Source organism: Scyliorhinus canicula, chromosome 9 (genome assembly GCF_902713615.1).
Source record: "Scyliorhinus canicula chromosome 9, sScyCan1.1, whole genome shotgun sequence".
In the NCBI taxonomy this organism is placed as follows: Eukaryota; Metazoa; Chordata; class Chondrichthyes; order Carcharhiniformes; family Scyliorhinidae; genus Scyliorhinus; species Scyliorhinus canicula.
The window spans coordinates 70391991-70419113 of NC_052154.1; the positions used below are offsets into that span (position 1 = coordinate 70391991).

At 46.9% G+C, this 27123-nt stretch overlaps 1 protein-coding gene across 1 annotated transcript in view; it reads right to left on the reverse strand.

The window, feature by feature from the left end:
- Positions 1-27123, reverse strand: part of slc12a3 (solute carrier family 12 member 3) — an 89735-nt gene extending 62612 nt beyond the window's left edge. The window contains exons 1-8 of the mRNA XM_038806874.1: positions 27064-27123; positions 19285-19360; positions 15709-15804; positions 12183-12322; positions 10182-10292; positions 5804-5915; positions 4615-4745; positions 1993-2077 (exon numbers count right to left, since the gene is read on the reverse strand). Of these exons, the coding sequence (XP_038662802.1) occupies positions 1993-2077; positions 4615-4745; positions 5804-5915; positions 10182-10292; positions 12183-12322; positions 15709-15804; positions 19285-19360; positions 27064-27066 (754 nt within the window). The 5' untranslated portion in view covers positions 27067-27123. The remainder of the gene's footprint in view (positions 1-1992; positions 2078-4614; positions 4746-5803; positions 5916-10181; positions 10293-12182; positions 12323-15708; positions 15805-19284; positions 19361-27063) is intronic.

Here is a 27123-nt window from a genome sequence, read left to right on the forward strand (position 1 = left end):
AAGTATGAGCACCCGGAAGGAAAACCGACAACGAGACAATTGGCATGTGGTCGCTTGAAATGTAACCATGCGATAATAGCATTTGCAAACAAGAGCCAGAGTCTTCTGCTCTGGGTCAGGACCCCTATTTAGATCTTGATCTGACAAAGAAAAAAATACACACTTACCACCGTCTGATTTTTCAGAACAATCTTCCAATGGAGTACCGTGCCTAAATCAAATCAATGCAGGAAACCTTGGAGGGAGCAGTGGAGAGAATCGGCTCAGAAACCACGCTCCCTTTTTATGGCACTGGCTGCCGTATTCTGGAAGTAAAGAATCTAAATTTCCCAAAGCTTCTCTGAAAAGCTATGGAGAGGGGTAAGTGGCTAAGAGGGTAGGATGGTAGGGGGGGGTGGGGGGGGGGGGGGGGGGGGGAGGTGGGAAAGATAAGTGGGTTGGGTGGACAAGGTATGTGGATGAGGAGCTACAGTAGCAGGCCGGTAGGGTGACAGATGGCTGAGTGGGTAGGTGGGTCGAAGGGTAGACTGGTTGGGTTGGGAGGGGTGGTCACGTCTGGATCTGGCGGGGAGGGGTGGGTGCAGAGGAAAGTCGGATGACGGAGGCTAGTCAGGTCAGTATGGTTGGGGGGGGGGGGGGGGGGGAGGGGTTTGTCGGGTGGTAAGTGAGTGATTGGGAAGTTCAGTTACCCAGAAATTGGACTGGGTTTTTCTCTGTCCAACATTTCCAAAGGAATTATCCAGGTAAGTAAGCTGGTACTGTCCGAAATCTCCGACTCTAACTCAGAGTTGGAGACTTTTTCGGAAGATCCCAGGGAGCAGGGTATCACCCACTGGAAGTTCACCCTTCCCACTCCCTGGAGTCCTTGTATTGAGACTTCCGAGGGGGTCCTGGACCACATCTTCTAGGTCTCCAAGATTCCAGAGATCGGAAGATCTGGGCCACAGTGTCACGTTATGCTGCTTTTCCTTCCCATAAAATGTGTTACACGGGTCTTAAAATAATTGTTGAGGTTCAGATGGTGATTTGGTGTCCTGCATGGCATTTGACTGGGCAAATTCCATTCACATTTCAACAGGTTGAAAACTTAGAGAAAGGAATATTTTACATAAAAGTGTTAAGTGTTCTTATACTTGTATCCTTTGGTCTTTTCTAGGTTTATGTTGGTTTAGTTTAATTGGCAGCACTCTTACCTCTGAGACAATGGGTCATAGGTTCAAGCCCCACTCCAGAGACTTGAGCACATGATTTAGGCTGACACAACAATACTAAACGTACCACATCATTGGAGATGCCAATTTTTGATTGAAATGGTAAATGAAGGCCCTGGTGGACCTAAATGTTCCTTTTGTATTATACGCAGTGAGGTTTCCCAGTGTCCTGGTCCACATTTCTGCCTCAACCCATACAACAAAGACAGATGATCTGAACATTTACCAAATTGCTGTTGGTGAGATTTACATGCAAAATGGCTATTTGCCCACACAACAGAAACACCATAATGTAAATGCAATCCATTGTCTGTGAGGTGATTTGAGGTATTTATGAGAGATAAATAAATACAACTTTTTTCTTGTGTTAAAGATGGTTATTGCTGTTGAAATGAAAATTGAAAATGAAATGAAAATCGCTTATTGTCACAAATAGGCTTCAAATGAAGTTACTGTGAAAAGCCCCTGGTCGCCACATTCCGGCGCCTGTTCGGGGAGGCTGGTACGGGAATTGAACCGTGCTGCTGGCCTGCCTTGGTCGCTTTAAAAGCCAGCTCTTTAGCCCTGTGCTTGGGATAGGCGCTTGATAAATGGCAATGATGTTCAGTTAATGCGCTAAAAAAAAAAATTATCCAACACAGCAACCTGGAATCCAATTATTTTTAATAAGCAATTATGAATCCAAGAGAGTGGACTATATATTTTTCATAAGCCAGGAGAGACTTGTAGAGCTGCACAACAATGTGGTAATAATAAATAGTAATTGCTCTGTAGAACTTACCAATGGTTGCAGAGATTACAAGGTAGGAAAAGGCTGTCCAGAAAATAGCCGACAAGGTTCCCTTCGGAATGGATACAGCAGGATCCTACAAGTAGAATGCAATGGGAATGAGGCCATGCAGTATACAAGGAGGTTATTAACGACAGGAAGAGTAAGGCATTCATCTGGTGAATCAATACTCACAGGTATTCAATTTTTAATTCCCCCCATTATTCATTCATGGGATTTGGGTATCATTGGCAAGGTCAGCATTTATTATCTGTGAGAAGGTGGTGAGGTATGGCTTTCTTCAACTGCTGGAGTCTCTGTGGTGAAGGTATTCCCACAGCGCTCTTAGATAGGACATTACAGGGCTTTGACCCAGCAGCAGTGAAGGAACGGAGATATGTTTCCAAGTCAGGTTGGTGTGTGACTTGAGAGGAGAGTTCCCTTGCAATGTGATGCCCTTGTCCTTCTTGGTAGAGGTCATGGGTTTGGGAGGTGCTATCAAAGAAGCCTTGCTGGAATGCATCTTGAACATGATGCCCACTGCAGACACAGTTGAGGGAGTAAGCCTATTATTTTTTCTGTTTACCTAATTAATTTTAGTGTACATTTAAACAAAATGAATTAAATCATATCCTGTTAATATTAAATTAGTGATGTTGATCATAAGCTCATGTACAACATTTCTAACCATCTAAAGGCAGCAATATGAAGAGCACAGATTCAATCTTTCATAGTAGCTTCTGACCTAGGTTTAGGGAGCTAAAAATGGAACAATTAGATATGTTTCTGGAAAAGGAGCAAGTGATATCTTAAAATGGTGAGCGATGAGGTAGGTATTAACAAAAAAGGAACATGTTTGTTTGGCCAAACTGTTTCTAACCTTCTCCTAACGTTCTCAACGTATGAGGTGTGGTGACCCTCAGGTTAAATCACCACCAGACAGCTCTCCCCCTCAAAGGGAGATGGTCATCGGGACTATGGTGACTTTACTTTTCTTATATTCTATGAGCTTAAGAGTTAACGTCATCCACCTTGGCTGTGTCTTACTGAGTCAGGTAAGGCCAGGCTTCATGAGCTTCACTTAAACTTCTAACATTTCAGAAATGGAGCAAATATTCTTTCTTGTAGATGGTTAGTCCTCGGCCAGATGAAAATTTCAGAACAAATATGTAATTTTTCCATTACAATGAGAGTTAGACTTGGGACCTGGGGCGGCATTCTCCCCTACCCGGCGTGACGGAGGGTCCCAGCATAGGGGAGTGGCGCCAACCACTCAGGGGTCGGGCCTCCCCAAAGGTGGGGAATTCTCCCCACCTTTGGGGAGCCGCTGAGCGCCGCTGAGCCCGCCGTTCGAGAGGTGGTTTAAACCTTGGCGGCGGGAGAGGCCTCCCAGCGGCGTGACTTCGGCCCATCGGGGCCGGAGAATCGCCGCAGGGGCCTCTCCAATCGGAGAGGCGAGATTCCTGCCCCCGCCACTTCCCAGGTGGCGGAGAATCTCCGACCCTGCGTGGGCGGGATTTTAGGCGCCCCCAGGCGATTCTCCGACCCTGCGTGGGGTTGGAGAATTTCGCCCCTGGTTTCTAGTTTAAAGGAGCTAGGGTCAGACCTGAAAATCCAACATAAGATTGATTCTCTCAAGCTTCCAATGAGCCTCGTCTCTTTTGGCAGCTCCAACTTTTACTTTCCAAAGCTTTCATTCCCTTTAGTGTGCCTCTCCCAATAAACTTTGTTCATTCCATGAAGGTGTATTTTACAACCTCCCAAACCTGTGACCTCTACCAAGAAGGCAAGGGCATCAGATTGCAAGGGAACTCTCCTCCAGCTCAGGTGTCTGGACAGTTGGTTTGTGATGCAGAGCGAGGCCAGGACCGCGGGTTCAATCCCCACATTGGCTAAGGTTATTCATGAAAGCCAGCCTTCTCAACATTGCTCCTCGCCTGAGGTGTGGTGATCCTCAGAGTAAATCAGTGCCAGTCAGCTCTTGCCCTCAAAAGGGAAAAGCAGCCTATGGTCATTTTGGACTATGGCAACTTCACTTTGCTTTTATTAATTCATAGCCCCAATTCTTTTTAAATGATGGCATTTTTAATACTGTCATAGAGGGACAAGAGAGTTTAATTTTCCACATTCGCGTTCATCGCCTGATGAACGGAAACAAATAAGCTTGGAAGCAAGTTTGGGATTGGTGGCATTTCCCTGTTTTATGAACCCAATACTTGCTCCCCAGTAATATTAGCTAATTGCATTCTCTGGTATGTAACTGGCCCCAATCAGACTGTCTTGTCCCATGATGCATTGGGGAAGGGCGGGTGCTGAATCAAAAATTTAAATCAGAGAACAAGTTACAAGAAAAATAAGCGCTACTAAAGTGCACAGTTACCTTCCTTGATTATACTTCAGAACTTTGTTAATTAAAATGATTACAGTTCCTTTTAATACACAACATTCTCAAATATGCTCCTTCATTCAACAATCATTATTAGTCCCATTAAACATATTTCCAGTCATTGGGAATGTAGGTGAAAGCGTTGCTGGAAGTACAGGTGGGATTTCTCTGCTTCATAACTGCACTGACCTCAAGAGCACAGAGACTGGAAGAAAACCTACCTACTCATTCAGAGAGCTTTGAATTACCTTCAAGTCACCAGAGATGTTCGCACCTGCCAAGATGCCAGTTGCAGAGGGAAAGAAAATGGAAAACATGCTGAAGAACGATGCATCATCTCCTCGCCAGTTAGGCAAAAGGTTTTGGGCAAATATGTCAGCTGTAAAACAAAATCAGTATCACAGTGAACAGGAGAGGTGGGCACCATTGTCTCAACTAAACCACTCACCTCACACCTGCTCACAACCCATGTTATGGCTGCAGCCATCAAGTGTAAAACAATTTAAACAAACTCAGATTGTGCAGCTTTAAGTTAATGGATGCGAATAGAAACAACACTTTAACCAAGCAACAATGTTCCCTATATTGGTCACCACTGCTTTATTCTGCAGTGCCTCTTGTTTTCTCTTCCTCATGAGGAGTGAATAGAGATAATAATGTGTTTAATATTGTATTTGATTTGAGTCATATTCATCAAAACATTATAGTGTAAGAACAGAAGTTTTAAATCCAAACCTTAAAATGTTACACAGTTAACCCCCTACCATGCTGCTCCTCTCTTCTCCACTCCTCTCTCAAAGGCACTGAGCCATGTGGAGGTCATGTTTCATGGATTTTGGCTACCCTCTGTATTTTGCCCCAGTGGCAATTCCTCAATTGCCAGTTTAGGCAGTGACATTGCCAGAGTACTTGTCCCTGAAGAGCCAGATTAGCTCAGTTCACTGGACAGTTGGCTCATGATGCAGAGCGAGGCCAACAGCACGGGTTCAATTCCTGTACTGGCTGAAGTTATTTATTAAGGCCCCGCCTTCTCAACTTTGCCCACCTGAGGTATGGTGACCCTCAGGTTAAATCACCACCAGTCAGCTCTTCCCCTCAAAGGGGAAAGCAGCCTATGGTCACCTGAGACTATGGTGGCTTTATTTATCATGAAGAGCCAAACTCAAACCCCCATCCTCACTCAATAACCACATGTTCCATTTCCAGCAGAGTTCACAGAACAGCAGCTAGCAGCAGGAAACAGCTCCAATTTTCTCATTCCCTAATCCAGAGTACAGCTATAATTTTCCATATTGAATATGGAACGTGCAGAGCAATGGGGAGGAGTGGAGAGGAAGACTGTGCCACAAGGCTACTTATTAAACTAACCATGTTTATTTAGAGGAAATAATTAAAGATGGTTTGGCATTAAGGAAATGTAGCTGGAAAATAAGGTACCTCTATAATTGAAGAAGCCTTTGGCCTGCTTTTCTTTTGATGCTGGGATAATGGTCCCCACAATGTAGTTTGCCAAGGAAATCATGATAATGAAGAAGAAGCCAACCTGTGCCTACGAGGAAGAAAAAGAGGGATTCTTTGCAGCAGAAAACACTGGAAAAATCACAGCATTATTTCTTTCTGCCCCTATTGTTATGGGCCAGGGTTTAGAGAGCCCCAAAGTGTATCATGGAGTTCACCTGACCAACAACTTTGAATAGATTGTGGTATGGGGAGCACACGGCCCACTCTACAGGTGTAGTGCAGCAGAATCTAAAAGTATTTTTTAAAGCAAAACAATGTTTATTCGATGAACTCAGTTAACCTTTTAAAAACATACACTGAACATCTTAGCAACCATCAATTCAAATACAACCCCAAATAATACAACACTCTAAGTAATCCTTAAACTTTCCTTTTAACATCCATAAAGACAGAAAAAAAACATTTTAAAAGAAGCACATCAGGTTTAAATTCTGTTATCAATCTGAATTCACCAATTGATCCAGAGATGGTCTTTAGATTGCAGAGAGATCAAAATTACACCTTCTTTGGCTGGCTGCAGCTCCAACACTAAAAATAAAACTGTAAAACACAGACACACCCAAGCTTTTCTCAAAGTGAAACTAAAAAGCAGAGCCAGAGCCCAGCTCCACCCACACTCTTACATCACTGCAGTCACTTGAGCAGACAAACATTTCTTAAAGTGACATTCCCATAACACAATTCATTTCTGTTATTTATTTACTTTTATTATTCATCAATGGGATGTGGGTGTCACTGAGCCAGTATTTATTGTCCATCCCTGACAGCATTTAAGAGTCAACCACATCGCTGTGGGTCTGGAGTCACATGACAACAGATTAATGATTATGACAATCGTTTTGTGGTCACCATTAGACTTCTTTTAAAAGTATTAAACATATTTCTTATTAAACTTTTATCATTTTATAGCCAAATAAACAAAATTTACACAAATTACGAACAACCCCAAACCACAAACCCCCTTACCACCGCCACCCCCCCCCCCCCCCATACTGTTACCCTGACCACTACCCCCGACAACCGTAGGCCCCGCAATCCCAAACATACAATGGACACAAACTACAATAGATCTCAAACGAACCCCTCCCAAACATCCCCATTAAAGTCTCAATCAAATTCATTTAATCGAGTCCAAGTCCATGCTCCTTGATAAAAGCCTCCATTTCCTCCTCTGTATTGAAAAAATGATCTTTCAACCAAAAGTCACTCTCAGCCTCGCCGGGTACACCACTCCGAGCCTGACTCCAATCCTGAAAAGTGCTGACTTTGCCTTATTAAAAGCCGCAAGTCACTTCGCCAAATTCGCCCCAACATCTTGAATCATGCTTCCTTCCCACTCTGAGTCCCGATTCACTTTGGCCCTTTGCAGAATCCGCTCCTTTTCCTGGAAGCTGTGGAATCCAATAATCACCGTCCATGGCTGCTCATTCGTCCGAGACTTCTGCCAGAATACTCAGTGAACCAGATTCATATCCGGAGGGAATTCTGTCCTCCCCACCAGCTTGGCAAACATCTGAGAAAATACTCAGTCGGCTTCAGGCCCTCCACCTCCTCCAGCAACCCCAAGGTTCTGTCTCCTCGACCTGTTCTCTAAATCATCCACCTTTGCCCTCAGAATCTTGTTCCTCTCCTCCACCACCAGCAACCTCTCAGTTTCCAACAATGTGATTCGATCACCATGCCATGACAACACCACCTCCGCATCCCTTCAGCACTTTTCTATGCTCCTTCACCACCTGAAAGGTTTTCTCCAGCTTCACCCGAATCGGGCTAAGTACCTGGTCAATACGCAGGTAAGGGGATGTTCTTGGATAGGGCTCAATGGGGGGAAAGGGGGAGTTAGCGTAGTCGAGCTTGTTGAACTACTACTGGGCAGCAAATATTGCAATGGTTAGGAAATGGGCGGCGGAGATGGGGTCGGTTTGGCGGGGGATGGAGGCGGCCTCGTGTAAAGGGACCAGCTTGAGGGCACTGTAGCTAGCAGCCCTTCAATTCTTGCCAGTCAAGTATTCCATGAGTCCGGTGGTGGCATCAGCACTGAAGGCTTGGAACCTGTGTCGGCTGAACTGTAGATTGGAAGGCATGTCTTTGTGGGCGCCGATTTGCGATAATGATAGGATTGCGCTGGTGGGGTTGGATGCGAGGTTCTGGTGGGTGGCGGGATAGAATATTTTAGGATTTATTTGTTAGAGGGAAGCTTGCAGACTTGGAGGAGCTGGAGGTGGGGTGAGTACCAGTTGCCCTTGGGAATGGGTTCAGATATCTGCAGGTTGGGGACTTCATGAGTAAGGAGGTGCCATTGTTTCCAGTGATGTTGCCCCCGTTATGCAGGATAAGCTTCTGTCCGAGGATGAAATCGGGGAGGACAGGATTGCGGATATGTATGGGGAGTTGATGAAGAGGGAGAGTGCTGTCATGGAGGAGGTTTTACGTAAATGGGAGGAGTAGTTGGGTGGAGCGATGGGGGCCGGAGTATAAAGTGAGGCGCTGTGGAGGGTGAATGTGTCCTCATCATGTACAAGACTAGGCCTTATCCAATTGAGGAGGTGCACAGGGCCCACATAACGTTGTTCAAGATGAGTCAGTTTTTTCCGGGGGTGGAGGATAGATGTGAGTGATGTGCGGGGAGCGGGGGGAGAGGCTGGCAAATCATGTGCATATGATGTTCTTGCGAGGGGTTGCGGGGGGATCAGGCCCCGGGAAGTGCCCCCACGGTGGCCTGGTCGGCGATCGGGGGTCCACTGATCCGCGGGCGGGCCTGTGCCGTGGGGGCACTCTATCCTTCCGCACCAGAGGCTGTGGTTCTCCGCCATTCCCGGTGTGGAAGCAAATTCCTCTGCACATGCGCGGGGATGGCGCCAGCACACGCTGGCGCTCCTGCGCATGCGCTGACATGCGCCGGCCAGTGGTGGCCCTTCGCCGCCGGTTGGCATGGCGCCAAGCCCCTTTCCCGCCGACCGGCGGGGCGCCAACCACTCCAGGGCGGACCTAGCCCCTGAAGGTGCGGAGGATTCAGCACCTCTGGGGCGGCCCGACGCCAGAGTGGTTCATGCCACTCCGTCCTGCTGGGACCCCCCGCCCCGCCAGGTAGGGGTCAATCCCGCCCCTTGTTATGGTGCCGTTTAGCACTGATCCAATCAAATGTGGACAAGGCTTAATGCCACCTGGGGGTATCTTCCAGGAGATCGGTTGGGATCTGGGCAGGGTGGTACCCTGGCACTCCCAATGCCACCCAGGCACCCTGGCAGTGCCCGAGTTTGTCAGTGCAAGAAATAAATGAATGTAAGTGCGGCTTCTGTGTGTCTTTCCTCGCCGAGGCCTAGAAACTGTTCCCGTTTATTAGCGGATACATTCTCTGTGCGTGATACACCCTGCTAAACCCGTCCAAAACGGGACTCTGTTTTTTCCCCATTAAATAGCACCCATATTCTCTAAGCTTTGAGTGGGAGGTCATTTACATAAATAGTACTTGAGAGCAATTATAATTCAAACCAACACTGGCCATGTTCGTGTTCTGGCACCAAAAGAGAAAATACTGGAAAGTCGCAGCAAGTCTGGCAACATCAGACCTGCTGAGATTTTCCTGCATTTTCTCTTTTAGGTTCAGATTCCCGCATCTGCAGTAATTTTCTTTTATTCGTGTTCTGGCACTTTGCACTGGTTGCCTGCTCCAATGGCCGTAATATACAGGTGTCAGACATGGATTTGCAACTGTGATCCCACAAAAGTAAGGCTCCTGAATTCTGCTGGGATAAGTGCCAAACATTGCTCAGGCACGTTTTTGTTGGGGGATAAGAATATTTGGAGTAGTTGAGTCACAACAGGCGACTTTCGTCCACCTCATCACAGCCAGCTAGGAAGGATAATGAGAAAATATTGCCTACCTCCCAACCTATGGGAGGCATGGAATGGTGCATGGGAGTGGGTGACACAAATATGGAAAAATTACATTGAAATCAAACACAAATAAGAAACAAATGGTGGGGAGTCTGCAGAATTGAAGTAAAATTAAGATGGATCATCAAGGATTCTTGATTTGTGCTGCCTCACGGCGCCGAGGACCCGGATTCTATCCCGGCCCTGGGTCACTGGCTGTGTGGAGTTTGCACATTCTCCCTTTGTCTGTGTGGGTCTCACCCCCACAACACAAAGATCTGCAAAGTGGATGGATTGGTCAAGCCAAATTGCCCCTTATTTGGGAAGAAAAGAATTGGGTACTTTAAATTAGAAAATAAGACTCCTTGTTTTGAATACAAAGAAAGATTGTGTAATTTTACGGGTTCTCTGGCTTTACCTTTGCTTCCCATTCCATTCCAGCGAGTGAAATCCCAAGAAGTATGGTCACTGTTATGACTCCAATAATCCGGATATCATTTGTAGGATCCACCATTGTTACATTGTAATCCTGTGGAAATGTAAATGCACTTAGATTAACAAGAGTTCTTGCACGATGTCCATTAAATCACAACAAAAATGAGAATACACATTTTGGACCCTGATGGCGACTAGAATTCCACATCTCCAATGAACATATTTGTCATTAGACATTCCCAGTCTACCTCATCAAAAGAGCTATTCTTGGGATTAGCAACAGCAGAGGCATCAGTATCCACCTACCTAGGGGAAGCATAGTCCTGTAAAATGCCTTCTTTGCAGCTGGTTAAGCTCAACATTGATCTTGTATAACAAATTCAGGTCAGTTTCACCCTGTGGGGTAAATAAGCTATTGGCTGTTTTTGTGATTCTAACAATGAATTCTATTGGAAAGAAAATGTAAAAACAGACCATTTAAAAACCACACTTGTCAGGATTATGGCCATTTGTCATCTCACTCTGAAAACGGTTGCTATGCAAATACTGATACTGACAGTTTCAGAAAACTGGTCATTAAGCTAATCATTGCTTATTGTCACAAGCAGGCTTCAATGAAGTTACTGTGAAAAGCCCCTAGTCGCCACATTCTGGCACCTGTTTGGGGAGGCGGAAGGGGAATTGAACCCGCGCTTCTGGCCTTGTGCTGCGTTACAAGCTAGCTGTTTAGCCCACTGTGCTTGTCTGAAGCACACATTAAACCAACTTGTCAGAAGCACATATTATATTGCATGATTCCTGAGCAATCATTGGCACCGGATAATGGTGAACCTCCAAATTAGTCAGCGTTTTGTGATTTATCTAGCAACTGAGAAGAGAAATAAATTGACAATAAACCAATTTAAATTAAACAGGCTCGGCAGCTGTTTCATTACTTTGTGAATTAGATTTAATATAAGTCATAATATAACAGTAACTCATTTATTACATTTAATGTTGGGTTAGATTTTTCACCCATTCATAGTCAAGTGATTGACATTCTACATGCATCTCACTTTGTTGTTGAGTATACAGAGACGTGTTGTTCTTGTTGGTACCAGGCCCTTAATTCTGAATAATCTTCACAATTCAAGGAATGTGCACAAATATTGCAGGTTATCAAGTTAATGCCGGTGCACTCCTTGAGACTGCTTTTGTTGGCCTGCCCTTTGCAGCCTTTCTCCTCAATGTCACTCTGAGCTTTCATTCCGAACTCAACTAGCTCGGAAATGTTGGCAAAGCTGAAATTCACCATTATTCTGTCTCCTCATGTTGTTCTCTTGGAAATAAGGCCACAAAATCCTATGAGGCAGGGCTATGCCGTCATCCATAATCTAACAAAGGGACCCTTATGAAATAAGATATGTAATTTTATCATAGCATTTTGGGGAAGCACGGTAGCACAATTGGCTAGCACTGTGGCTTCAGAGCGCCAGGGTCCCAGGTTCGATTCCCCGCTGGGTCACTGTCTGTGCGGAGTCTGCATGTTCTCCTCGTGTCTGCGTGGGGTTCCTCCGGGTGCTCCGGTTTCCTCCCACAGTCCAAAGACGTACAGGTTAGGTGGATTGGCCATGATAAATTGCCCTTAGTGTTCAAAAAAGGTTAGGAGGGGTTATGGGGATAGGAGGGAAGTGAGGGCTTAAGTGGGTCGGTGCAGACTCGATGGGCCGAATGACCTCCTACTGCACTGTATGTTCTGTGTTCATTTGATCCAATTATATTCCCTACTCCTTGCGTTTGAGGGAGTGCCTGGTCTTCAGAGTAATTCTCTATGGTGGGAAATTTAGAGCCTTATGTGGGAATCATGAATGCTGACCTCCATCCTATCATTCAGTGTCACACTATCCTCAAGTATTTTGAGAATGAACCCTCGCAAGAATTGATTGGTATTCATGGTTCTTGCAAAATGTTACCGTGACAATAGTTTGAAATGAATCGAACTTACAATGAGGAGATCGCTCACAGTCTCAGCGAAGCCAACAGTGTGCATAGAAACTGCCACCGCATTCGCAAAAGCAAAGATGAGACCGATGGAACCTCCCAGTTCGGGTCCAAGGCTCCTGGAGATGAGGAAATATGTACCGCCTGAGCAACAACAAAGAACACAGGAATGTAAGCCAGTTTACTGTAAGCACAGGCAGTGAAAATATACAGTACAAAAACAAAGACCTATCATCTTCAACGTGGGCCTGATTCTAACAATAGATCCTCTATAATTACTGATTTAGTCTTAGGGAAATGTAAGCAGAGGCCCTCTGTGATTTCTGCCGGTTATACAGAATCTGTGTATAATTTAAGCATCACTTGTAATTTGCTTCACCTTTGCTGGCCCTTTCCACAATGCGTTCCTCTTAAATTTCAGTTCAAAAACAGAGAAATCGGCAATAGGAAGAGGAAAAATCTGGTTGTGCCTGTGTAAGGCTGTGTAAGACATGATATGCTGTTTGGACATTTTATAAAACCTGTTCCTGTGAAGCCAGACCATCCCCATCCACTCCCCTGCCGCCCTGACCTGAACTCTTGGCCTTCTAGGCTCACTCCCCCACCCGATACTCTCTCCGAGCTCATCTTGCCTGGGACCCACAATCTGCTGCCCACACGTGTCTCTTCCTGAGACCTCCCCTTTCCCAACCCATGCTAGCTGAAATCGTAAATCATTCCCTCACCTCGGGTACTGCCCAACTCACTTTTCACAATTATCATGACAGAACCCCCCTCCCTCAACATTGACTGTTGTGTTGGCCACAACTTCCCTTCCCTCTTCCAAATCCTTGAAAGTGTTGTTACTTCCCAAATCTGTGATCGTTTGTCCTGAAAATCCGTATTTTAATCCCTCCAATCAGAGTTCCATCCCACAGCACAAAAATGTCCCCAACCAAAGTCAAAAATGTCATTCAGAGTATTACTGCGGTAGCTTATCCCATCTCGGTTTTCTCAGCTTCTCTGCAGCATTCAAGGATTTTGAAGAGGGCAGCACTGTAGCACAGTGGTTAGCACATAGCATAGTGGTTAACACGGTTGCAGTGGTTAGCATAGTTGCTTCACAGCACCAGGGTCTCAGGTTCGATTCCCAGCTTGGGTCACTGTCTGTGCGATGCCTGCACATTCTCCATGTGTCGGTGGGTTTCCTCCGGGTGCTCCAGTTTCCTCCCACAGTCCAAAGATTTGCAGGTTAGGTGGATTGGCCATGCTGAATTGTCCTTAGTTTCCAAAAAAAAGGTTAAGTGGGGTTACGGGATAGGGTGGTGTGGGGATGGGGTGGAGGGAAGGGCTTAAGTAGGGTGTTCTTTCCAAGGGCCAGTGTTGACTTGATGGGCGCCAAGTGGCCTCCTTCTGCACTGTAAATTCTATGACATAAAGCTCTATGAAATTTGACATGGTCAACTATACCACCCTGATATAACGGGTTGAATTATTAAGAAAGGTTGCATGGTCTAGGCTTGTGTTCACTGAATTCAAGAGATTCAGAGGTGATCTAATTTAGGTGTTTAAGATGGTTTAAGTGTTTAGGGAGGACAGATAAAGAGAAATCATTTTCTCTGGTGGGGGAGTTCAGTAGCAGGGGATATAAAATTGGAGCTAGGCTATTGAGGAGCGTTGTCAGATAGCACCTCCTCATGCAGTGAAAACTCTCTCCTGAAATACTGTTGATGCACTGGAGTCAATGGAAAATTTCAAAACTACTGTCACAGAACCAAGAGTGGTAAATAGAGTAAAGATGCAGATCTGCAATGTACTGATAGAATGGAGGAGCAGGCTCATGGGGATGAATGGCCAGCTCCTATCCGTTACCAAGGCCACTCCTCCACCATACAGTCCTCCCTTCATTCCATTCTCACCAATTGGATCACAACAGGGCATATCGTACAATAGCTGACATTTAAAAAAAAAATAAAAAAATTTCTAGGCGCAATTTATCATGGCCAATCAACCTAACCTGCACAACTTTGGACTGTGGAAGGAAACCGGAGCACCCGGAGGAAACCCACGGAGACACAGGGAGAACGTGCAGACTCCATCCAGACAGTCGCCCAAGGCCAGAATTGACTCAGGTCCCTTGCGCTGTGAGGCAGCAGTGCTAACCACTGTACCTACAAGCTGAAACTCAGGCCATTGAAATATTGTTTACAGAGTTTCAAGAGGATCTCTTCCTTCAGCCTCTCGCATGATGTGGAGTCAGTTTCTATATGTACAGTGATTTTTTAAAAAAACACATTTTATTAAAGTATTTGTAATTTTATAATAATAATAATAACAATAGAAAAGAAAGCAAATCCAAATATAAACGCAGTACGTACATCATTTCCATCCCTAACAAGTCCTTCCTACCCTTAACAGAAAATAGCCCACCGTCATGTGTGCCCGGTGGACTACCTTAAATTGTATCAGGCTAAGCCTGGCACATGTTGAGGATGTGTCAACCCTGCTAAAGGAATCCGCCCACAGACCCGTCTCTATCTCTCCCCCTTAGCTCATCTTCCCACCTGCCCTTTACCTCCTCTATCTGAGTCATATGTACAGTGATGACATTCAACTCTACCTTTCACTAACTGCTATGACTCCACAGTTGCCTCTGTTATGCTTCCATGTCCAATGCCTTCTTTTAATGAACTCCAATTTTCCCCAGTGAAACATTGGAAGACTCCGCCATCATCTTGGGACTCCCCCACAAACCTTTGCCAATTACAGCACCTTACTCCCAAGACAGTCCCTGTCTTGGCTGAACCAGATTAGTTACTACTGCATCCTATTAAACTCAGAGTTGAGTTTCTAACTCTATATCCACCCCTTCACAAGGATCCCCTAGTTCCTCCTCTAAAACATCAACCCTTCCTGCAGCTATGACAGATCAGTGGAAAAAAAGAAAAGGTTTCCATTTCCACATGACATTTCAAAACCCCCAGATGTTGAGGTGGAGTCATTGATATAATGTAGGAAACACAGCATCCAAGCAAATTCCACAATGTGATCATGATCAGATGTCTGCTTTTGCGATGTTGATTGAGGGATAAAAGTTGTCTGGGAACAGGGAGGAACTCCTCTGCTCTTTGTGCCAATGGATTTTAATATCTATCTGAGCAAACAGATGTGGCTATTATTTCACCTCCGATAGTGCAGCACTCCCTCAGTACTGCACTGAAATGTCAGGCTTGAGCTTTGTATTCAGGCCTGGAGTGGGACTTGAACCCAGAACCTTGAGGCTCAGAGGTTAGAGTGATATTAACTGAGACACGGCTGACACAATTGAGATCCTCATCCATAACTTTAACTATGACAATGGTCTCCTGACTGGCCACCCATCATATATCTTCCCTAAACCTCAGCTCAATCAAAACTCTTCTGTGCATGTCCTATCCCTTCCTTGCTGGTCCATGTTGACTTCAAGTTGAAAAGAATCGGCATGGATAATGTAAGGCTCAGGTGGATGAAACAATAGTACGTAATGGGAGGAAACAAGAACCAAAGAATACCTGATTTGACTTTCCCATTTGTAGATATTGCTGATATGGACAGACCTGTAATGCTGGTTACAATTACAGACATAATGATGATTAACCATGTTAGAGCTGTAATAGAAGTAAACAAAACCAAAATGATTAAGATTTCCACCACCATTGGAAAATAGCCAGGACTTCATACTTAAATGTTTGTGTGACTGTATCTAGAACTAGAAAAGGTCACCAGGTCCATAAATTTTCAATGCATGATTTGCCTGATTTCCCTTTGACATGCGTGAGGAATAGGACCGATTGAAAATTGTTTGGAAAGAGATCACTCCACACGACAACATTCTCGGTACATAATTATATCTCTATTTTATGCCAAGGCTAATATATTATGTTATGTATATGTATGTAATTCCTCTTAGTGAGTCAGAGCCATAGAAGAAGCTGATAGGGTGAAATGATGCAGGATTGTAGGAAAGTTAGCACAGAACAGTTGGGCAGAATGGCCTGTTTCTGTGCAATAAAATCTATGTAAGATTTCCATCTTGCAAGAAATATTTATGTCCATGTATTAATTGGAAAATAAAAATTCTCAGCGATCTTCAGAAAGAAAAGTTGTGATCGGGCCACATGAATTTTAAACCAACTGAATTTCAATATTTTCTATCCAATGCAAGTTGAAATTATTCATTCAAACTAAACAGGCAGTAATAATTTAGGAAAAGCTGTATAGTATACAGGGGAAAAAAATCAGCATCAGAAATTGTGGCCATGCGGGCTATTTACATGCAATTCAGTTGACTTAAATAGCAATCAATACTTTAAATTAAAGAGTGAATGTGAATCAAACAGGGACTCCTTCAGCCAATATAACAACTAAAGCAGATGGAGGCTGCTGGTTGAATGATCAGTTTCTTGCTGTCTTGGGCACAGCATGGAAGCAGGATGTGAGAAGTGGGCAGGAGATGGTTTTTGACAAAAGAACTGATGTTAACCCTCTTCTCTAAGATATAATGACTCGGGTTGTCTTGGAGATGGTTGTGACCCGGTCTCTCCCAGATTCTGCTCTGCCTTTTGCTAAAACATGTTCTCAACGTGTGAGCAGGCCCAGCAAGACACATTTATTGTTTGTCTCTTGTTGCCCTGAGTAGGTAATGATGGCAGTCCTCCTCAAGAGGTGGAGCTCTCGAGCTGAAGGAGCTCTGACAAAAATACAACGGGCTGGATTCTCCGTAGCCCGATGCCAAAATTGTGATCGCCATTCGGGCGGAGAATGGATTCGGACGCCGGAATTGGAGCGGGTGTCGGTCCGCCATGCTCCGCCCGCTCCAATCTGGCATTATCTTTGGTGCGTCATTGGTTGGCCCACCCACGATGCTCTGCCCCCGAAGGACCGGGTTTCCCGTTGGCGCGGGCCGCGTGTGGTCCTAGCGGTTGGGAACCCGGCGTCTCGGCTGTGGACAGCGTCCAGCACCGCCACACGGGATCCGTGCCGCTGGCTGGGTGGCTTCTGCTAGGGCCGGGGTGACTGGTGGGGAGGTTGCCAGGGGGTGGTCTGTGGGGTCGTGGTTGGCGGATTAGGGTTCAGCAAGGCCGGCACCATGTTTTACAGCACAACCGATACAGGCAGAGCATGGGACCCGGCCATTCCCCGGCACGATCTGCAGGGGTTTCACTCGGCACCGGTGCTAGCCCGTTACCAGAATCAGTGAGGGGTTTGTGTCGATCTTCCTGTTGTGAACCTCCTGTGGATTCTTTGGTCGCGCCGGCACTTAGACTCAGAATTGGAGAATCCAACCCAATGACTTTGGTAGACATGGATAGTTTGTCTATTGCGTTAGGGAGGCTGACAACCAAGATAACCTGATTAACCTCATACAATATGCCAACTTAAGTTCATGTCCTGACAAACCCAGTTTCAGTTGAGAACTGTCTTTATATGTCCAGGTCATCAGAGGACCAGATGCAGCCATTGCGAAACATAGCAACCTGAAACTAGGTTCCAGTTCCCTGAGAGAACGCTGCAGTATTGATCCATGAGAAGTGTGGCATGGAGTGGCATAGAGGATAACCCTCCTAAGCTACAGCCTCATGCAGCACCAGCTCTAATTCTGTAGCCCTCAATCAGTGAGTTGAATGCTATGTCGCACAGTTGCTCACTTTTGATTTCTTGACTCTTCATTTTTGCCAGCCACTTCTTAAACTTTCCTTTCAGCCCTGGCAAAAGTTGCTGATGGACTCAGCTTTTTATCCTCAACTGATTATGATGCACCTCTTAACTATCCGTAGAATTCATAGAATACCTACAGTGTAGAATGCAGCCATTCAGCTCATTGAGTCTGCACTGACCCTTGGTATGAGTACCCTACCTAAGCCCACTCCCCCGCCTTATCGCTTTAACCCCGTAAATCCCTTTACATCTTATCAAATTGCAATTTTCCATTTGCACTATTATTGCATTCCCAGCACATGTCTTACACTTGGAGTTGGATACATAATAGTGGTGTAGCTACAGCGGGATCATTTCAAAGTTGGGTAAAATTCATTCATTTTTGCTATTGCAAACCCCATTTAAAACCAGTGTATGCAGGGGCATTACAGTCGAGTTCAGTCCTCTCTGAACACATGCACATTTTCTCTCTGCAGTTTGTGAATGACAATTAGTAGGGGAAATCCTAACTGTTACTTCCCTCCTAAATGCCGGGTCACTGAGGACACAATCAGCTAATACAGACAGCAGGGACCACTACCCAACCCATCACAGTGGCTGTTCACTAGGACATTGTACACACGGACATTGTAAAGAAAAGAAAGTGAATAATACTCAGTGTTTAGAATTTAGAACAGTACAGCACAGAACAGGCCCTTCAGCCCTCGATGTTGTGCCGAGCAATGATCACCCTACTCAACTCACGTATCTACCCTATACCCGTAACCCAACAACTCCCCCTTAACCTTACTTTTTAGGACACTACGGGCAATTTAGCATGGCCAATCCACCTAACCCGCACATCTTTGGACTGTGGGAGGAAACCGGAGCACCCGGAGGAAACCCACGCACACACGGGGAGGACGTGCAGACTCCACACAGACAGTGACCCAGCCGGGAATCGAACCTGGGACCCTGGAGCTGTGAAGCATTGATGCTAACCACTATGCTACCATGCTGCCCTATACATCACAATACTTACTCCAGACTTCCCTTCTCTTTAATTGTTTTTAGTTCCCAAAACATGGCAGACCTAGTTGTAATGTTTTAATCATTTTCATCAGTACAATTTTAAAAAAAATTAGAGTATCCAATTATTTTTTTTCCCCAATTAAGGGACAATTTAGCGTGGCCAATCCATCTACCCTGCACATCTTTGGGTTTTAGGGGTCAAACCCACGCAGACACTGGGAGAATGTGCAAACTCCACATGGATACTGACCCGGGGACGGGATCGAACCCGGATCCTCGGTGCCATGAGGCAGCAGTGCCAACCTCTGCACCACCGTGCTGCCCTTTTTCATCAGTACAATAAATTAGGATTTTCATTAACAGCTTTTTAATGAACATAGAAATACAACAGATTTTGAAGTTTACAAATGTACCTTTACCTATTCCAGCCTGTGCAGTAATCCATGACAATCGCAAATACAAAATAACACCCCAGATATTTAACATACATCGAATCTAGGTAAATGGAAAAACAAGCAATAATTACTGTACATGCATTAAGGAAGGCACTTAGTATTACCTATTCAAGGAAAGGCCACCGTTAGTAGATATGTGTAAAGCTCTTAGAATGATAGAATCATGTAATGGCCCTCTCCATGCAACTCCTTTAAGGAACTGCCCAGCTGGTCCCGCTTCCATGCCCTCTAAATTTCTCTGCAATTAATTATCTTATCCCTTTTGAAACACACATTTGAATTTACCTCCACCAAATTCTCAGAGTGCATTTCAGATCCTAACCATTCACTACATATGGGCATGTCCAAAGCTTTGGGGAGTCTGGCAGGGATTGGCTGAGGTCATGTCCACAGTGCTAAAAACAAGGGTGATGCCGAGTCCAGAGGTGGCGATTTTTGGAGTGTTGGAAGATCCGGGAGTCCAGGGGGCGAGAGAGGCCGACGTCTTGGCCTTTGCTTCCTTGGTAGCCTGGAAATGATATTGCTCGAAACCCCCAAAATCAGAGATCTGGGGTTAGCGACATGGCCGGGTTTCTCAGACTTGGAGAAAATTAAGTTCGCCTTAAGAGGGTCAATGCTAGGGTTCGGCCGGAAGTGGCAGTCGTTTGTCAACTTTTTCGGGGAAAACTAACTGTCAGCAGAGGCAATAGGGAAAGGAAGGGGTGGGGGGAGGAGGGGTGCGGTAGGTAGGCTATTTTCTGTTTAGGGTAGGTGGGATTTTTAGGGATGGGTGGTTCATGCACTATGTTCATATTTGTATTTGTACTGTTTACTGTTATTATTATAAAGTTATAAATACTTTAATAAAATGTTTTACAAATGACTCTTCTTCCAAACTCTGTTTGAGAACACGGGTTGTCAACTCCTCCACCAATGGGGATTGTTTCTCGCTACCTAATCTGTCCCGACCTCCCATACGTTTGAACACCTCGAGCAAATCTCCTCTGAAATCTCTTTCTCTAAAGAGATGAACTCTATACTGGGGAGGGTAATTGGGGTGGCGGGAGCAGCCGGGGTCAGCAGGAGTCAGCTGACTTACGGAAGTACAATGACCGGAGTTACGCAGCTAGGGGGGGCCCTAGCTTGGGGGGCGGATGGGTAGGGTTGGGGGGTGGGGGGAAGAGGGGGGGGGGGGGTTGATCTCCATTCGGGCCCACAGGGAGCGAGGGGAGCAGAGAGAAAGGGAGAGATTGGTGGGGGAGATGGTGAGGGTGGACAGGAGGTACGCGGAGGCCCCGGAGGAGGGATTGCTGAGGGAGCGGTGCAGCCTTCGTGCTGAGTTCGATTTGTTGACCACCAGAAAGGTGGAGGCTCAATGGAGAAAGGCTCAGGGTGTGGTGTACGAGTATGGGGAGAAGGCGAGTAGGATGCTGGCACACCAGCTCCGTAAGCGGGATGCGGCTAGGGAGATTGGTGGAGATAAGGACCGGGGAGGAAATGTGGTGCGGAGGGGGGTAGACATTAATGGGGTCTTCAGGGACTTTTATGAGAGACTATATCGGTCCGAACCTCCGGCGGAGAAGGGGGGGATGGGGCGCTTTTTGGACCGGTTGAGATTCTCGAGGGTGGAGGAGGGACGGGTGGAGGGTCTGGGGGCGCCAGATGAGCTTGAGGAGCTGGTTAAAGGGATAGGGAACATGCAGTCGGGGAAGGCGCTGGGGCCGGATGGGTTCCCGGTTGAATTTTACAAGGCGTATGCAGACCTGCTGGGCCCCCTGTTGGATAGGACCTTCAACGAGGCGGGGGGGGGGGGCTTTGCCCCGACGATGCCTCGGGCGCTGATCTCCTTGATCCTTAGGCGAGACAAGGATCCCTTGCAGTGTGGGTCATACAGGCCGATCTCACTCCTGAATGTAGATGCCAAGCTGTTGGCAAAGATCTTAGCCACGAGGATAGAAGATTATGTGCCGCAGGTTATCCACGAGGATCAAACGGGGTTTGTGAAGGGGAGGCAGCTGAACACTAATATACGGAGGCTCTTGAACGTTATTATGATGTCGGCCGTGGAAGGGGAGGTGGAGATAGTGGTGGCGCGAGATGCAGAGAAGGCCTTTGATAGGGTCGAGTGGGGGTACTTGTGGGAGGTGCTGGAAAGGTTTGGGTTTGGGGAGGGGTTTGTCAGTTGGGTGAGGCTGTTGTATGAGGCCCCGATGGCGAGTGTGGCCATGAATAAGAGGACGTCGGAGTATTTTCGACTATACCGAGGGACAAGGCAGGGGTGTCCCCTTGTCCCCCCTACTTCATGCACTGGCAATTGAACCTCTGGCTATGGCGCTGAGGGAGTCGGGGGATTGGAGGGGGCTGGTCCGGGGTGGGGAGGAGCACCGAGTGTCGCTCTATGCGGGTGACCTACTGTTGTATGTGGCGGACCCGGTGGGGGGAATGCCGGTGGTGATGGGGATTCTCCGGGAATTTGGGGATTTCTCAGGGTATGAGCTTAACTTTGGGAAAAGCGAGCTGTTTGTCGTACACCCGGGGGGCAAGGGGGGGGATTGGGAGGCTCCCACTGAAAAGGGCGGAGAGGAGCTTCAGGTACTTGGGGGTTCGGGTGGCCAGGAGCTGGGGGGCCTTACATAAGCTAAACCTCACAAGGCTGGTGGAGCAAATGGAGGAGGAGTTTAAGAGGTGGGACATGCTGCTGCTGTCTTTGGCGGGTAGGTTGCAGTCAGTCAAGATGACGGTGCCTCCTGTTCCAGTGCCTCCCCATCCTTATCCCAAAGGCCTTTTTCAGGCGGGTTAACAGGAGCATTACGGGGTTTGTGTGGGCACACGGGACTCCAAGGATGAGACGGGTGTTCTTGGAGCGGGGCAGGGATGGGGGGGGGGGACTGGCGTTGCCCAACCTCTGTGGGTATTATTGGGCTGCCAATGCAGCGATGGTGCGTAAGTGGGTAATGGACGGGGAGGGGGCGGCATGGAAAAGGCTGGAGATGGCATCCTGTGTGGGTACGAGCCTGGAAGCGCTTGCAACGGCGCCGCTGCCGCTCCCTCTGACGAGGTATACCACGGGCCCGGTGGTAGCAGCTACCCTCAAGATTTGGGGGCAATGGAGGCGGCACAGGGGGGAGGTGGGGGCCTCGATGGGGTCCCTGATACGGGGGAACCACCGGTTTGTTCCGGGGAGAATTGATGGCGGGTTCCTGAGTTCGCATAGGGCAGGTGTCAGGAGGCTGGGGGACCTGTTCATAGACGGGAAGTTTGTGAGCCTGGGTGAGCTGGAAGGGAAGTTCAGGTTCCCCCCCGGGGAACACCTTTAGGTACATGCAAGTAAGGGCGTTTGTCAGGCGGCAGGTGGTGAGGTTCCCCCTGCTGCCGCGCGTGGGGTCCAGCACAGGGTGCTCTCGGGGGTATAGGTTAGAGAGGGGAGGATCTCGGAAGCGTACCAGGTGATGCCTCGGTGGAGGAGTTGAAAGATAAATGGGAGGAGGAGCTGGGTGAGGAGATTGAGGATTGGAAGTAAGTGGATGCCCTAGAAAGGCTTCTTCTTTGTGTGCGAGGCTTAGCCTCATACAGTTTAAGGTACTGCATAGGGCTCATATGACCGGGACAAGGATGAGCCGGTTTGTTGGGACCGAGGACAGGTGTATTAGGTGCTCAGGGAGCCCAGCAAACCATGTCCACATGTTCTGGGCATGCCCAGCGTTGGGGGAGTTTTGGAAGGGTGTAGCAAGGACGGTATCGAGGGTGGTAGGATCCAGGGTCAATCCAGGCTGGGGACTCGCAATATTTGGGGTTGCAGTGGAGCCGGGAGTGCAGGAGGCGAAAGAGGCTGGTGTTCTGGCCTTTGCGTCCCTAGTTGCCCGGTGGAGGATTCTTCTTCAGTGGAAGGATGCGAGGCCCCCAAGCGTGGAGGCCTGGGTCAACGATATGGCAGGGTTTATTAAATTGGAGAGGGTGAAATTTGCCCTAAGGGGGTATGTGCAGGGGTTTTTCAGGACATGGCAACCATTCCTAGATCTCCTGGCAGAACGGTAAAAACAAAATGTCAGCAGCAGCAGCAACCGGGGGGGGGGGGGGGGGGGGGGGGGCTTGTCTCTGATTTTGTTTTGGGTTGAATATCTGTTTTTCACCAATGATGGGCGTTAATTTATTGTTTCTCTTTTGTATCTACGGCGGGGCGGGTTCTGTTTTTTTTGTTCTTAGAATTTTCTGTTATTTTTGTTTTCTTTTTTGTGAAAATGTGAAAATTTTAATTAAAATTATTTTTTTTTAAAAAATGAACTCAAGGTGAGGTGAAAATGACTGCCCTTGAAATCAAGGCAGCAATTGAGCGAGTGTGGCATCTAGGTGCCCAAGCAAAATTGGAGTAAATGGGAATCAGTGGGGCAAACTCTCCGCAGGTTGTGGTCATACCGAGGGGGCGGAGGGGGGGGGGGAAACCATGATGACACTTGGATCTTCAGCATAGGGAGGGGACAACTGAAAGGAAAACATCCTGAACTATCCTCAGGCATCCTCACAACTACATTTGCAAGGGCAAAAGCTTGGAACTGATTAACGGCAAGTACTTCTTGTTTTACTCGTTCATAGGATGGTGATGGCAAGGCCAGCATTTATTGTCCATCTCTAATCTAATTGCTCTTGAGAAAGTGGTGATGAGTTACCTTGTTGAACCGCTGCAGTCCATGTGGTGTAGGAAGGGACTTCCAGCATTTGTGCAACACAGGTGATATAGTTCCAAGTCAGGATGGTGTGTGGCTTCAAAGGGAATATGTTGGTGATGTCCTTCTAGGTGGTAGAGGTCACTGGGTTGGGTGGTGCTATCAAAGGAACCTTGATGAGTTGCTGCAGTGAAAACTGCTCTACTGCGCAGAGTGAGTGAAAGTTCACACTGGTGGATGAAGTGCAGGAAAAGCAGGTTGCTTTGCCCTGGATGGTGCTGAGCTGGACTATGGTTGGAGCTTCACTCATTCAGGCAAGTGGAGAGCATTCCATCACACTCCTGACTTGTGCCTCAAAGACTTCGGGGAGTAAGAGGGTAATCTGCTTGTTGCAGAACTCCCAGACTCTGACCTGCTCTTGTAGCCACAATATTTACATTGCTGCTTCAGATAAGGTTCCAGTTAATAGTAACTCCCAGGAGGTGGATAGTGGGGACTTCAGCAATGGCAATGCCTTTGAATGTCATGAGGTGATGGTTAGTTTTGCCCTTGTTGAGGATGGTTATTGGCAGGCACTGGTATGGTGCGAATGTTACTTGCTACTTATCAGCCCAAGCCTAAATGTTGTCCAGGTCTTGCTGCAGGCAATGAGGTACAATACAAGATATGAGCTCATGCCTTTATTTTGTAATATATCGGCATGGATAGAGGACTGGCTAACTCGTAAAAAATAGAGAGTTGGGATAATTGGATCATTTTCAGGTTGGCAAACTGTAACCGTCACAGGGGTGCTGGGGGCTCAATTATTTATATCTTATTTACATCATCATATTAATGACTTGGTTGAAGGGACTGAATGAACTGTAGCCAAAATTGCAGACAATGCAAAGATAGGTTTAAAGAAAATTAAGTGGAGGATAAAAGAGCCTGCAAAGGGATGTCGATGAGAGGGCAAAATTGGGCAGATGAAATATAAATGTGAGAAAATGTGAGGATGCCCACTTTGGCAAGAGGAACAGAAAATGGAGAGAGACTGCAGAACTCTGTTGTATCGAGGGATCTGGGTATCAGTGTATGTTCACAAAATTCTAGGTACAGTATGTAATTAAGGCGACGTTGGCTTTTATTGCAAAGACAGTGGAATGCGAAAGGAGCAAAGTCTTGTCCCAACTGTATAAGAGCATTGATGAAACCTTTTGGGGAGCCTTCCCCACATTCTCATTGACCTTCAATTTTTCTAGGGTTCTCTGGTGTCACACCTGGTCAATTGCTGCTTGACATCAAGGGAGATATGACTTGCCACTTATCAGCCCATGCCTGAATATTGTCCAGGTCTTGATGCATGTGGACACGGACTGCTTCATTATCTTTAAACAGGAGTAGGTAAAAATCATTCTTCAACAAAATCATGTCTTCTCTTACAGTTTATCGGGAGATAACTTTACAGATTCCCCCCTATAACTCGACACTGGATACATTAAGTATGGCCGTAAGGTTTATCAACTGTATAAAATGTAATCTGGTGTCATTAAGACAGCCAAATTACTCGCAATGGAGTATTTTTTAAAAAATAATTTTTATTGAAAAATTTTGTATTTATACAACAACATCGAACCATAATAAAATACCAACAATAACAATAATGATAGCAATCATAAACGTTCGCCCCTCCTCAATGAACAACACAGCATATTAACAACAACTTAAATTAACACAATGTTGTTACATAACCATAGAAAAAAAATAGAAACTATAATAAGGAACACCCCCCCCCCCCCCCCCCCCCCCCCCCAGGTTGCTCCTGCTGTTGACCAAGATACCTATCTTTGAGCCAGGAAGTCCAGAAAAGGCTGCCATCGTTTATAGAACCCTTGTATTGATCCTCTCAGGGCAAATTTGACCCTCTCCAATTTTATAAATCCCGCCATGTCACTGATCCAGGTCTCCACACTTGGGGGCCTCGCATCCTTCCCCTGCAGCAAGATCCTCCGCCGGGCTACTAGGGACGCAAAGGCCAGGACTCCGGCCTCTTTCGCCTCCTGCACTCCCGGCTCCACCGCAACTCCAAACATCGAGAGTCCCCACCCTGGTTTGACCCTGGATCCAACCACCCTCGACACCGTCCCCGCCACCCCCTTCCAGAATTCTTCCAGTGCCGGGCATGCCCAGAACATATGGACATGATTCGCTGGACTCCCCGAACACCTGGTGCACCTGTCCTCACCCCCAAAGAACCTACTCATCCTAGTCCCGGACATGTGGGCCCGGTGCAGCACCTTGAATTGGATGAGACTAAGCCTCACACATGAAGAGGAAGAATTGACTCTCTCCAAGGCATCCGCCCAAGTCCCGTCCTCTATCTGCTCCCCAAGTTCCCACTCCCATTTAGCCTTCAGCTCCTCCACTGACGACTCCTCCACCTCCTGCATTACCTTATAAATGTCAGACACCTTCCCCTCTCCGACCCACACCCCCGAAAGCACTCTGTCCATCGCCCCCCACGAGGGCAGCAAAGGGAACTCCTCTACCTGTCGCCTAGCAAACGCCTTTACCTGCAAGTATCTGAACATGTTCCCTTGGGGGAGCCCAAATTTATCTTCCAGTTCCCCCAGGCCCGCAAACCTCCTGCCAATAAACAGGTCCCTCAATTTACTGATGCCCACCCTTAGCCATCCCCTAAATCCCCCATCAGTGTTCCCCGGGATGAACCGATGATTTTCACCTAATGGAGCCTCCATCGAGCCCCCTGTTTCCCCCCTATGCCGTCTCCACTGTCCCCAGATTCTTAGGGTCGCCGCCACCACCGGGCTCGTGGTAAACCTCTTAGGAGAGAGCGGCAACGGCGCCGTTGCCAAGACCTCTACATGACGCCATCTCCATTCTTTTCCACACCGCCCCCCCCCCCCCCCCCCCACCCCCCTCCCCCTCCATCACCCATTTACGCACCATTGACACATTGGTCGCCCAATAGTACCCCACTCGCAATGGAGTATTGATGACCAGAAACTAAATGACAGTCAAGAAAAATTGATCTAGAACAAATAACTCCTCAGTTAACTTTTTTTTATCGAACACAATGGTGCAGGAAATAAGTTAAACATACCATTACACCTTTTATCCAGCCAAATCGGACAGGTTCTCCAGCAAGCTTACTGCCCTTCAA